This window comes from Curcuma longa, chromosome 5, assembly GCF_044706935.1.
Source record: "Curcuma longa cultivar G26 ecotype Majalengka, Jawa Barat chromosome 5, ITB_CL_G26_1.1, whole genome shotgun sequence".
Lineage (NCBI taxonomy): Eukaryota > Viridiplantae > Streptophyta > Magnoliopsida > Zingiberales > Zingiberaceae > Curcuma > Curcuma longa.
The window spans coordinates 8,083,890-8,096,289 of NC_133865.1; the positions used below are offsets into that span (position 1 = coordinate 8,083,890).

At 40.3% G+C, this 12,400-nt stretch overlaps 2 protein-coding genes across 2 annotated transcripts; both read left to right on the forward strand.

The window, feature by feature from the left end:
* Nucleotides 1-2,080: 2,080 nt before the first annotated feature.
* LOC141828995 (uncharacterized) lies at nucleotides 2,081-6,023 on the forward strand. Its single transcript, XM_074716397.1, is given in 3 exon segments — nucleotides 2,081-3,320; nucleotides 3,323-4,678; nucleotides 5,208-6,023. Coding segments are annotated over 3 exon segments (2,985 nt in total). The 3' UTR covers nucleotides 5,597-6,023.
* A 2,033-nt stretch (nucleotides 6,024-8,056) lies between these two features.
* LOC141828996 (dnaJ protein homolog) lies at nucleotides 8,057-11,780 on the forward strand. The gene is made up of 6 exons (XM_074716398.1): nucleotides 8,057-8,354; nucleotides 9,542-9,707; nucleotides 10,443-10,581; nucleotides 10,673-10,949; nucleotides 11,032-11,230; nucleotides 11,315-11,780. Exons 1-6 carry the CDS (start codon nucleotides 8,205-8,207, stop codon nucleotides 11,635-11,637), a joined length of 1,254 nt encoding a protein of 417 aa, XP_074572499.1. The 5' UTR covers nucleotides 8,057-8,204; the 3' UTR covers nucleotides 11,638-11,780.
* The last annotated feature ends 620 nt before the right edge of the window (nucleotides 11,781-12,400 follow it).

Sequence of the window (12,400 nt, forward strand, 5' to 3'; positions counted from 1 at the left end):
CTTTTTCTGCGATTTATATATTCCAACAGTTTGTTTACTTTTCCCTACAGGGTGAAAATTACTTTGAGATAGATCTTGACATACATCGCTTCAGCTACATATCAAGAAAGGGTCTAGAAGCATTTAGAGAACGTCTGAAAGACGGGATTCTCGATCTTGGTTTAACAATTCAGGTAAGTTGTAATGCATATTCTACAGGTATGCCCTTCAAATTTGAGCTCCCCATGCTATCTAGATGATACATAATTGTATGCTTATGAAAATATCTTTGTTTTTGACCAAAATCTTAGCAATTGTCAAAGAGAAATAAACAATAATCACAGGACATGATCGTATTTTCTTTTCTTTGACTATTTACTACCTAAGTGGATCAGAAACTGTTAGAAATAGAAAACAATATTCTAAGTTGCTCAAAAATGCTATGAACATTCTTCTCTTCCCTTTGTCGGCCTTGAACTATGATCATCACCCTTTCAACTTTGAAATATATGAAATGAAATGTCCTTACTGATAGCATGTTGCAAGATCTCCCTATCTCCCTATCTAGGAAGTTGAATTCGGCGTATCGATAACAAATGAGACAAATGGGTACATAATATTGGAATACTATAGGGCTACTCCATTTCGGTTTGACTCATTTGAGAAGAGAACAGAAAGTATAATGTTCTACCAAAATGTATGTTTGAATTTCTATTTTGCTGAAGCTCATCTGTGCAATCTATCCAAAACTGATTCAGGCCCAGAAGCCAGAGGAACTCCCGGAGCAAGTCCTCTGCTGCGTGAGGCTGAACAAGATCGACTTTGTTAGTCACGGGCAAATTCCGAGCATCGTCGCTATCGATAATTGAGACGAATGGACTGAGCAAAGTAGCAATGCATTCCTAATCTGATTAGTTTCAATCCTCTATTTCCTCAATAAGTAATGTACACCCTTTGTGTTGTGTTTTCTTAAACCATTCTTAAGCACCCTCTCTTTTTCTTTCTTTCTTTTTTTTTCTTGTTGCTGAAAGTTTGTATCGTGAGATACTACTGTGCAAGTTGCACAAGGATGATATATTGTTATGCATATTATATACACTGACTTATCCGGTGGATAGTCTATTCTCATATTTCACCCACCAAGTATATTTAGAAAGAGAAATGACTCTTAATATGGTGCTCCAGCATTATTAGTTGTTCAATTATTGCATGTATACGTTATGTGGATTTTAAACTTTAATTGTTTGAAAAAAGTATCATTATAGCAAAAGATGAAATCCGTCATCCCAATGGCTCCACGGTCGGCCCAGGACTATTTGTGAGGAGGTGAATCGGGAATTGCAGTTAGCTACTACGAGGTGGGTATTGTCTCGGCTTCGCTGAGATTCGATCCTTGTCCACTACAGCAAAATTGCATTAACCAATTTAACCAATTCAACAAGCTTGAAAAAAGTATCATGTCTCTTATCCTGAGATGTTATGCATCTTATATATTGATCTATATAGTTGATATCATAAAAGCTTAATAATTATTGTAAGCAAGAATAATATCTAAAATACTAAAATTTAATTTTAAACACGATTGCTATATGAGTTACTTCAGAATGTACATTTTGATGAGTTGAGTTGGCTATTGTGTTCGTTGAGTTTTTTTAATAGTGGCCAATTATAATTTTTCAATTTATTTTTTTATAGATCATGAAATCGACCATATATGATCGTTGAATGATGAATTCTATTTTTTGTTACAGTATATTTTTTTTAAAGGTACACCAAATTTATTAGGACAAATAATAAATAAAATAAGTATTTTCATAATTCGGATGAATTTTTAATATATATATATATATATATATATTATTTTGTAAATTATAAGGAGAAAATATAATATTTTAAACTATGTGATTCAAATAAAAAAAAGTAAACAATAAGGGGTAAAATAAAACTTTTCTTTCTTGTTCATTATCTAATTAGAGATATCTCCAAATATTATCATAAATACGTGTATTTATCTGTAAAAGGGAGGTATATTTAAATCACAGCAGAAGGCATTCGCGATGAGAGAGAGATGGCCTCCTTCTTCAGCATTCACAACAAAGAAATGCTCTTCTGCGTCGGCCGCCTCCTCCTCCTCCTCCTCCTCCTCCTCCTCCCGGCTTTCACGGAGGCCGCCGGAGGAGGCTACGCGGAGGACCACAGCGCTCTACTTTCCATCAAAACCGGCCTCGCCGATTCTGGCGCAGCTGCGCTCGCCGCCTGGGGCAACGCCACCAACCACTGCTCCTGGCCGTGCGTCACCTGCGATAGCAGAGGCACCGTCGTCGCTCTTGATCTGTCTGGAAGAAACCTCTCTGGACTCCTCCCCCCGGCTGTCGGCCGACTCCGCTTCCTCTTCCACCTTTCCGTCGCCGGCAACTCCCTCACCGGCCCCATCCCCCGGGAGCTCTCCCTCCTTACCTCCCTTCGTCACCTCAACCTCTCCAACAACATTTTCAACGGATCGTTCCCCCCGGCCCTGGGCCGCCTCGCGCGGCTCCGCGTCCTCGACCTCTACAACAACAATCTCACCGGGTCACTTCCCCTCGCGGCGGCGGCTATGTCCCAGCTCCGCCACATCCACCTCGGGGGCAACTATTTCTACGGGTCTATTCCGCAGGAGTACGGCAGCTGGATGTTCCTCGAGTACCTTGCGCTCTCCGGCAACGAGCTCACGGGCCCTATTCCCTCGGAGATCGGAAACCTCTCTGCGCTACGCGAGCTCTACATCGGCTACTACAATAGCTACGAGGGCGGCCTCCCGGCGGAGATCGGCAACCTCTCTTCACTCGTCCGCTTCGATGCTGGTAACTGCGGTCTCTCCGGCCGCATCCCGCCCGAGATTGGCAACCTCCAGAGCCTGGACAGCCTCTTCCTCCAGGTGAATGGCCTTTCCGGCGAGATCCCGCCGGAGCTTGGGCGACTGAAGAGCCTCAAGTCCCTGGACCTCTCCAACAATGCCCTCACGGGAGAGATTCCTCCGAGTTTCGCCGAGCTCGGCAACCTCACCCTCCTCAACCTTTTCCGCAACAAGCTCTTCGGTGCCATCCCGGAGTTAATCGGGGACCTCCCCCAGCTTGAGGTTCTCCAGGTGTGGGAAAACAACTTTACTGGAAGCATCCCTCGACGGCTTGGTGCGAACGGGCACCTTCAGCTCCTCGACTTTTCGTCGAACAAGCTCACTGGTTCGCTACCTTCGGACCTCTGCTACGGCAACAAGCTTGAGACATTGATTGCCCTCGGCAACTTCCTCTTCGGTCCGATTCCGGACTCCCTTGGCCGCTGCGAATCCTTGAGCCGCATCAGAATGGGGAGAACTTCCTCAATGGAACCATCCCACCGGGCCTATTTAGCTTGCCGAATCTGTCTCAGGTGGAGTTCCAAGACAATCTCCTCTCCGGCGGGTTTCCCGACACTGGCAACTCTTCGATCTCTCCCACTCTCGGTCAAATCTGCCTCTCGAACAACCGTCTAACTGACCCTTTGCCTCCGTCTATCGGGAACTTCTCCGGCCTTCAGAAGTTGCTGTTGAACGAGAACTTTTTTACCGGCAGCATCCCGCCGGAGATCGGGAGGCTTCAGCAACTCTCGAAACTGGATCTCAGCGGGAACCGGTTCTCCGGCTCTATTGCGCCGCAAATTACCAAGTGTAAGCTTCTGACATTTATGGATCTCAGTCGAAACGAACTCTCCGGCAATGTTCCGGCCGAGATTGCAGACATGCGGATCTTGAACTACCTCAACCTGTCGAGGAATCATCTCGAGGGCCAAATTCCAGACGCCATCTCGTCAATGCAAAGCTTGACGTCTGCGGATTTCTCCTACAACAACCTCTCCGGTGTCGTCCCGAGCACTGGCCAGTTTAGCTACTTCAATGCCACTTCCTTCATCAGTAATCCAGACCTATGTGGCCTTTATCTTGGTCCATGCCGGTCAGGGATCTTGCACCCTGCTCGTGCCAAAGGAGCCCTCCCGGCATCCTTAAAGTTTTTGCTAGTCATCGTCGTCCTTATCTGCTCTATTGTCTTCGCCATTGCTGCCATTGTTAAGGCCCGGTCTTTGAAGAAGGCTAGCAATGCCCGTGCATGGAAGCTCACCGCATTCCGGCGGCTGGATTTCACATGCGACGATGTGTTGAACTGCTTGAAGGAGGAGAACATAATAGGCAAAGGAGGGGCTGGTATAGTTTACAAGGGTGTCATGCCTGATGGTGAACAGGTAGCAGTTAAGAGGCTTCTGGCGATGAGCCGGGGATCATCACATGATCATGGATTCAATGCAGAGATTCAGACTCTTGGAAGGATTCGCCACCGGCACATTGTAAGGCTGTTGGGCTTTTGCTCCAACCATGAGACTAATCTTTTGGTGTATGAGTATATGCCTAATGGCAGCCTCGGGGAGGTTCTCCATGGCAAGAAAGGTGGACATTTGCACTGGGATACAAGGTATAAGATTGCCTTAGATGCGGCAAAGGGTCTTTGCTATCTCCACCATGATTGCTCGCCATTGATCCTCCATCGAGACGTCAAATCCAACAATATCCTCTTGGATTCCAACTTTGAAGCTCATGTGGCTGACTTTGGACTTGCCAAGTTCTTGCAGGACTCAGGCACCTCTGAGTGCATGTCAGCCATTGCTGGTTCTTACGGTTACATTGCTCCAGGTTTTCTTCCTTACCCTGAGATTCAATCTATTGTTGTGTTTCCATGGCTATGATGTTGGTCTGTCATCAAATTTCATCATGCTTCGAATCCTAATGCTATTAGACACTTTTTGTACCTATTGTTGCTGAATTAGCTGAAACCAACTCAAATGCCTACCTATTGTTCCACCTGATATTTAGTTTAAATAAAATTTTTTGTATGTACTTTTATTCCCATGTTCTTCCTTTTACTCTAGAGCAGAGTTAATTTGACATTGCATGAATAACTTGCATGACATATTTGTGAGTCATCTGAGACCTACTTTAAAAACCTTAGATCTATTTTTTATGTTATTGATGTACTGTTTCTAAATTGGCATGGTGGTTGTGTTCTTTCTGAATCTGCTAGTGTTTAATTCCTGTTGCTAATTGCCTTTTAAAGAGAACAAAGCCAATCTGACATGATAGTAGTTGTTTGATTCAGATATTTATGACTGTTTGCAATTGAAGATTTTCCATATTGTTCTCATGATGGGAAATTTGTGCACAGAGTATGCCTACACCCTCAAGGTGGACGAGAAGAGTGATGTTTACAGTTTCGGTGTGGTTCTTCTGGAACTAGTAACTGGAAGAAAGCCTGTCGGTGAATTCGGCGAGGGAGTAGACATTGTTCAATGGGTTAGAAAGATGACCAGCTCCGACAAGGAACAAGTGATCAAAATCCTGGATCCAAGGCTTCCATCTCTTCCCATCCATGAGTTGATGCACGTCTTCTACGTCGCTATGCTCTGCGTGGAGGAGCAGAGCATCGAGCGGCCGACAATGAGGGAGGTAGTCCAGATACTCAGCGAGCTCCCAAAGCCTCCACTGAAGCAGGGAGAAGACTCCTCCAGCGGCAATGCTTCCACTTCACCACCATCAGATTTCCTTATCATCTAGTGCTGTAGAATTAAGTATTTGCTCCAGTAGTATTTTCCTTTCTCAATTAGATGTAATTGCTACAACTGATGTTCAGCTGGATTGGTGTGATCCACTTTGTCATCTGCTGCCATTATTGTTAGCAGGTGTATCCTGCAACGCTCCCTTCAGCTCGGCCACAAAATGGGTGAGATACCAGCCCACATGAACTACTCTTGAATCCAATGCTCTCGATGATGACCTTGCTCATAAATGCAGTCTGATGGAAGTAACGACAGTTGATCATCATCTTCAAATACTACTGCAGGTTCGTGCTTAGCTTGCCCCTGTAGATTGCCCTCTAACATCATGCAGGAATCCTTGCATTTAGTATGGCCATCTACTTACCTGTTCATGATTAGTGAGTTTGATGAGATTGTTGACCAAGTCATTTTGATATGAAGATAATAAACAGGGTAGAACGAGATAGAGAGTGAGTCAATTATAAATTTTATAGGTAGATTTTGTTATTTGGTTAATTTGATCATTGAAATGTGACTCTGTCCTTTTGTTTGTTTGTTTGTTTGGAGCAGATGGTCTGGTCCCAAGAAGCTGGTGGCTGTCGTAGTAAATAATAAATGGCAGAAGACTGCAACAGCGCACAGTTTCTGTAGTAGAATGGGCAATTTGGCAGCATCCACTTCAAGTGCTTGGCTTCCTCCATCTACGAGAGGATGTAAGTGCTAATTCAACTTAATAAAAAAAATATTTGTATATTCATTTAGTTATTTTGTTTAATTTAATCAAAATTATTTTAGCATGATTAAAATGATTTGGATTCGTCTAATCGTTGACCATGGAGTCAAGCGGAATGTGATCCGTTGACCTGTGGTTGTTGAAGTGTTCATGCTTTTCTTCTACGCGTAAACAAGCGCGAAGCTGAATCGAAAGTTCCAAATGCATAACAAAATCAAGAGTCTTGAATCTTTTGGCGATTGCCTTTACGATACGATTGAATTGGTTATTACGGGCTAGGTTTATTATAATAGAAAGGGTCGAATTTTAATAAAATCGAGATAATATTTTCTTCTTAGTGGTTAATTATGGTTTAAGGTTTACTTTTTCATCGGCCGTTGTCGAACGGTGATAAGGATTGATCATGTCGTGGGCCATTTTGATGATGAATTTCATGTTTTGTTGTAGTGCAGTCAATCTTTTAGCCATTCGAAAAATATGAATACAATTGGTTGCTTAAAAAAATTGAAAACGGAGAACAAAAAGTCAACAAGTATGAATAAAAAGTGTGAAATTTGATGGAGTTTTTTTTAAAAATTTAATCAAAATTTGATGAAATTTCTCAGTTCTGTCCAGATTTATTTATGTTTTTTGATTTATTTTAATTCAACTTAAAAAATTATTTTTATATTAATTTAATTATTTTTTAAATTTAATCAAAATCCTTTTAGCATGATTAAAATGATTTAGATTCGTCTAATCGTTGATCATGGAGTCAATTGGAATGTGATCCGTTGACCTGCGTTGTTGAAGTGTTCATGCTTTTCTTTGACGCGTAAACAAGCTCGAAGCTGAATCGAAAGTTCCAAATGCACAATAAAAATGAAGAGTCGTGAATCTTTTGGTCATCGGCTTCGGCACATAATTGATGGATTCTGGTGGTTGTAGAACAAATTTATTATAAAAAAAAAAAGTTGTTTGTCACAATAGATTTCCGTCATAAATTTAGTGGATTTATTTTAAAGTTAAGATTAAATCCAGGTCGTAGATTGAATGTGTGATTTGTTTTATTTATTATAAGGTTTATAGGGTTTAGGGTTTTGATAATCGGCTGTTGATTTTTAAATCGAACGATTCAGATTTTTATCATAAAAGTTTATTTGATAAGGATCCCAAAGTGGACCAGAATCAAATTTTGATAAAATTGAAATAATATTTTTTCTTTAGTAATTACTTATAATTTTTTATTTATTTATTTTAAATAGTCACGAGACTGTTAAAATAATGAATTTTATCTTTTATTGCAGTGCAGTGTAATGGATCTTTTGGCCATTTGAAAAGTGTGAATATAATTGATTGCTTAAAAAAATGAAAATGGAGAGAAAAGTCAGCAAGTACGAATAAAAAGTGTGAAATTTGATCGATGTTTTTTTATAAATTTAATTAAAATTTGATGGAATTTTTTCACTTCGTCATGATTTATTTATACTTTTTTTTTATTTATTTTAATAATTGATAAAAAAAATTTATAAATTTTTAGAATTAATCAGATAAATTATGTATAAAAAATTGTTCCTTTTTAATAGTCAACTATAACGTCTCAATCTAATTTATAAAAAATCCTGAATCTTAATTTACATTTTAAATTCTTTTATGAAATTTCTGGCCTTTCACATATAATTGCTTAATATCATAAAATAAGGGGGCACATGCAAATTTTCCTTTGCTCATCGCCGTCTATAAATACCGCCCGGCGAGGCGATCCCGACACCTTCTCTCGCCCACTTTCTAGGGCTTTTCGTCGGCCGATCCTTCTTCGATAGGGGCCTCGTTTCGTGAGAGGAGAGACGGGATCCGGTGATTCCGCCTTGCATCTGTGGGCTATCGATCGATCGGGCAAGGTTCCGCCGCGGAGATGTTCGGGAGAGCGCCGAAGAAGAGCGATAACGCTCGGTACTACGAGGTCTTAGGGGTGCCCAAGAGCGCATCTCAGGATGATCTGAAGAAGGCGTACCGGAAGGCTGCCATCAAGAACCACCCCGACAAGGGCGGCGACCCCGAGAAGGTGCGGAAGTGAATGCCCTTTTTGATAGGCTATGTTTTTCTGTTGTCGTTGTTCATTTAAACTGGGTTTGCCCTCGTAAGTTCGTACTTCCCATCCGATTGCCCGCAATTGATTTGTTGCTTAATGTTCGTCTTACATTGGATCGTTCATGCGTTTGCTTTGCTTTTTACATGCTTGTTGCTGAAAATCTTTTTTTTTTCTTTATGGTTATCGACGAAAGAAATTCTATTGTTCTATTTTTAATTCTGGGTTCCATGCTGAAATTTTGCTCCTTTGTGTCCTTTTTGTCTATCAGATTTGCATAAAAGGGCCTTGGTGGATTTTGTCGCTAAATTTAGGTTACTTTCATTCAAACACTTAGAGGCGTGTGGATCTGTTATGGTGTCATTGAGTTGGATGCGTTGTATCATTGTTCACTTTATCTTCATTTCTTTGAAAGCTGACAGTATGAGTCATTTTGTAGCTAAAAAAATCATTTCTTTTCTTTATTGTTACTAACGTAAGGGATTCTATTATTCTGTTTGCAGAGTTTATCTTCCTTACATGTGTGTGTGTCTCTTTCATTGAGTTGGAGTCTTCTTTTCATAGCTTATTTTTCCCTTGACCTCTTTGGAAGCAGGCACCATGAGTCATTTTATAGCTGTTCTTTTTCTTTATGGTTACTGATGAAATGGATTCTATTTCTGTATGCAAATTACAGTTCCTATATATGCCTACATTCTTACACACACACTCATAGGTTACGCGCATTCAGTGCATGAAATGTGTGGTGTTGATTTGTTATCATCTCATTGAGTTGGATGTATTCTTTTGATTCTTCACATTTTCTCTCTCTTTGGAAGCAGACGCTAGGGATGGAAGGCTAATAATCTGTTGGTCCCATGATTATCAAGAAGGTCATTCTTATTTTGTAGTAGCTCCTGCTTTAGTTGTTTTTGCCCAAAGAAGTTCAATCTTTTGCTTTTGGAACAGAAGGTTTCCTTTTTTTGTTGATAGGCCATGAGTGCTTTGATGAAGGTTTCTCTCTTCTTCTTTTTGTTGGTGGGCTTTGATGAGTGCTTGTAGTTGTACCTAGTTTTTTGGTGGCTTTGTCGTATAATTGCCATCACTGATGAATGCAAATTGCCTGTTTCTTATCTCTTTCTTGGAATCACAGTTATATAGTAAATTATCTATTTCCCTTTCAGTTCAAGGAATTGGCCCAGGCTTATGAAGTTTTGAGTGATCCTGAGAAACGTGAGATCTATGATCAATATGGTGAAGATGCTTTAAAGGAGGGAATGAGTGGTGGAGGCGGAGGGCATGATCCATTTGATATATTCCAGTCCTTCTTCGGTGGCAGTCCCTTTGGAGGTAAGAAGATCATATGTTTGATGATATCAAATAACTGTTCAATTTTTAAAATTATGCTATTTAGAGTTGGGTATGCTATTGATCTAGACGTTTAGCGCCATTTTAAAAAAGTAGGAATAGTGTGTCAAAGTCTTCTAAGTATCTGAAAAATCAAACCTTAGTCTTTTAATTATCCAATAAACCAACCCTTAGCTTTGTTTTTAGATTTGTCAAGTTTTATTCAGTTGGTACAACAAACCCATATGTTTGTAGCATACTTATCTGTTAGGTTGACAAAAGTGGCTGGAACTACTGTTATCCTGAATAGAGGAGATTGAGTGATCATAGCTGTTATCCTGAATCAAGGGGATTGAGTTGCTCTTTTTTTTTGTGTGTATAAAATGTCGTATGTTTGCATTTATGATTCTATTATGGATTAAAATTTCTACATCTTTTATCTGATACTGTTGGAAATTCTGTTAATTTTTTAGAGCTGTGTTGTTCGGAATTGATTGAGTACAAGCATCCAATACAAGCGATCTAGATGTTTGACACTATTATTTAAAGTTAGGAATATGATGTCAAGGGGTTCTAACTATCCGATAAATCAATCTTTAGCATTCTAAGTATCTAATAAATCAACTGGTAGCCTTATTTAATTTATCAAGCTTTGTTCAGTCAGTGCAACGATCGGCTTGTTGGTAGCATTTTATCTGTTAAAGTTGACAAAAACTCAATCTTGTCATCATTGTGAAGGAGGAAGCAGCAGAGGACGAAGGCAGAGAAGAGGGGAGGATGTCGTCCATCCTCTCAAGGTATCCTTAGAAGAGCTTTACAATGGAACTTCGAAGAAATTGTCGCTCTCACGGAATGTGATCTGCCGGAAGTGCAATGGGTGAGTTGCTTACTTTTCTGCGTATGTCATGGATTGTGTTACAAAATTGATTGTTTATCATGTAACGATTTGATTATATATACTGATGCAGCAAGGGTTCGAAATCTGGTGCTTCCATGACATGCCCTGGGTGTCATGGCTCAGGTATGAAGGTCAGTATTCGCCAACTGGGGCCTGGCATGATTCAGCAAATGCAGCATCCATGCAGTGACTGCAAGGGAACTGGTGAGAGGATCAATGAGAAGGACCGCTGCTCAGACTGCAAGGGCGAGAAAGTTGTTCCTGAGAAGAAAGTGCTGGAGGTTGTCGTTGAGAAGGGAATGCAAAATGGCCAGAAGATTTCCTTCCACGGCGAGGCTGATGAAGCCGTATGTTCAAACATATCCTTTTGAACTAGATTATCAAAATATGTTCAATATATCTAGCGTTTAATTTGGTAATTGCTTGCAGCCTGATACAGTAACAGGAGACATTGTGTTTGTTCTCCAACAAAAGGAACATCCCAAATTCAAGCGAAAGGGCGAAGATCTCTTTTACGAACATTCGTTGTCGCTCACGGAGGCTCTTTGTGGTTTCCAGTTTGTTTTGAATCACCTCGACGGTAGACAGCTACTTATCAAATCAAACCAAGGGGAAGTCGTGAAGCCCGGTAAGCATTAATCCTGCTTCCTCTCTTGATGCATTATTTGTGCTTCTTCATGTTGATTAACAATCTATCCACCTTCTGGGACAGATCAAAACAAGGCGATAAATGATGAGGGCATGCCGATCTACCAGAGGCCCTTCATGAAGGGAAAACTCTACATCCACTTCACTGTCGACTTCCCTGATTCACTGGCACCAGCTCAGTCTAAAGCTCTCGAGGCAGTTCTCCCTCCTAAGCCTGCGTCTCAGTTGATGGACATGGAACTCGACGAATGCGAGGAGACAATATTGCATGATGTTAACATGAAGGAGGAGATGCGAAGGAAGCAAGTTCAAGCGCAAGAAGCTTACGAAGAGGACGAGGATGATCTCCATGGAGGCGCCCAGAGAGTCCAGTGTGCCCAGCAATAAGCTGGATTAGCTAGCTCTATAGCTTTTATCCACATTTGGTTGTTTGCCCAGTAGTAGTATTATTTATGATCATCCAATCCTTTTGAAGTAGTTTTACAATAAACTCATGGATCCAACAAACTTCATACTTGAATTTTTATCAATATCTTGCTGCTAAGAAATTCATCTCATTGAGCAATATAAATTTTGTGGCGAACATATATGGTAAATAAACTACCACCAAGTGTATATGTCAGTTGAAATGAGCCAGGTAATTTTTTAAATATTGATTAACAGTATCGGATAAAGTCAATGCAATATCTTGCTAGTGTGTAGCCTGTCAATTGTAATTTTTTGATTTACCATTTCACTTTTGATGAAATGATCGTAGTGGACCGATAACTTCTTAATTTAATACTGCTGGAATGATAGATTCTACTCAACTTGTTTGTTGGTGCCTAAAGATTAAACACAAACAACAAAATCAATTCATGAGAACCTCATACAAATTTGGGTCATCCTAACTAAACCTAACTCGATTGATAAGTGAATTAGATCTGGAAGATTTTTTGCAAACTCATACATTAATTGAAAAAAGATTAATTGATATCAGTATCCGCAGCTGCAACATTAATAATAATTAATTGAGATTAAGTAATGTGTGCGGCAGCAAATATCTATTGATTAATGAAGTAATTAATCTCAATTAACTAATGCATGGACAGCGAGACAGCGAAACTGATTGATTAACTAACTAATTAATTAATTAATTGAATGCATGAAG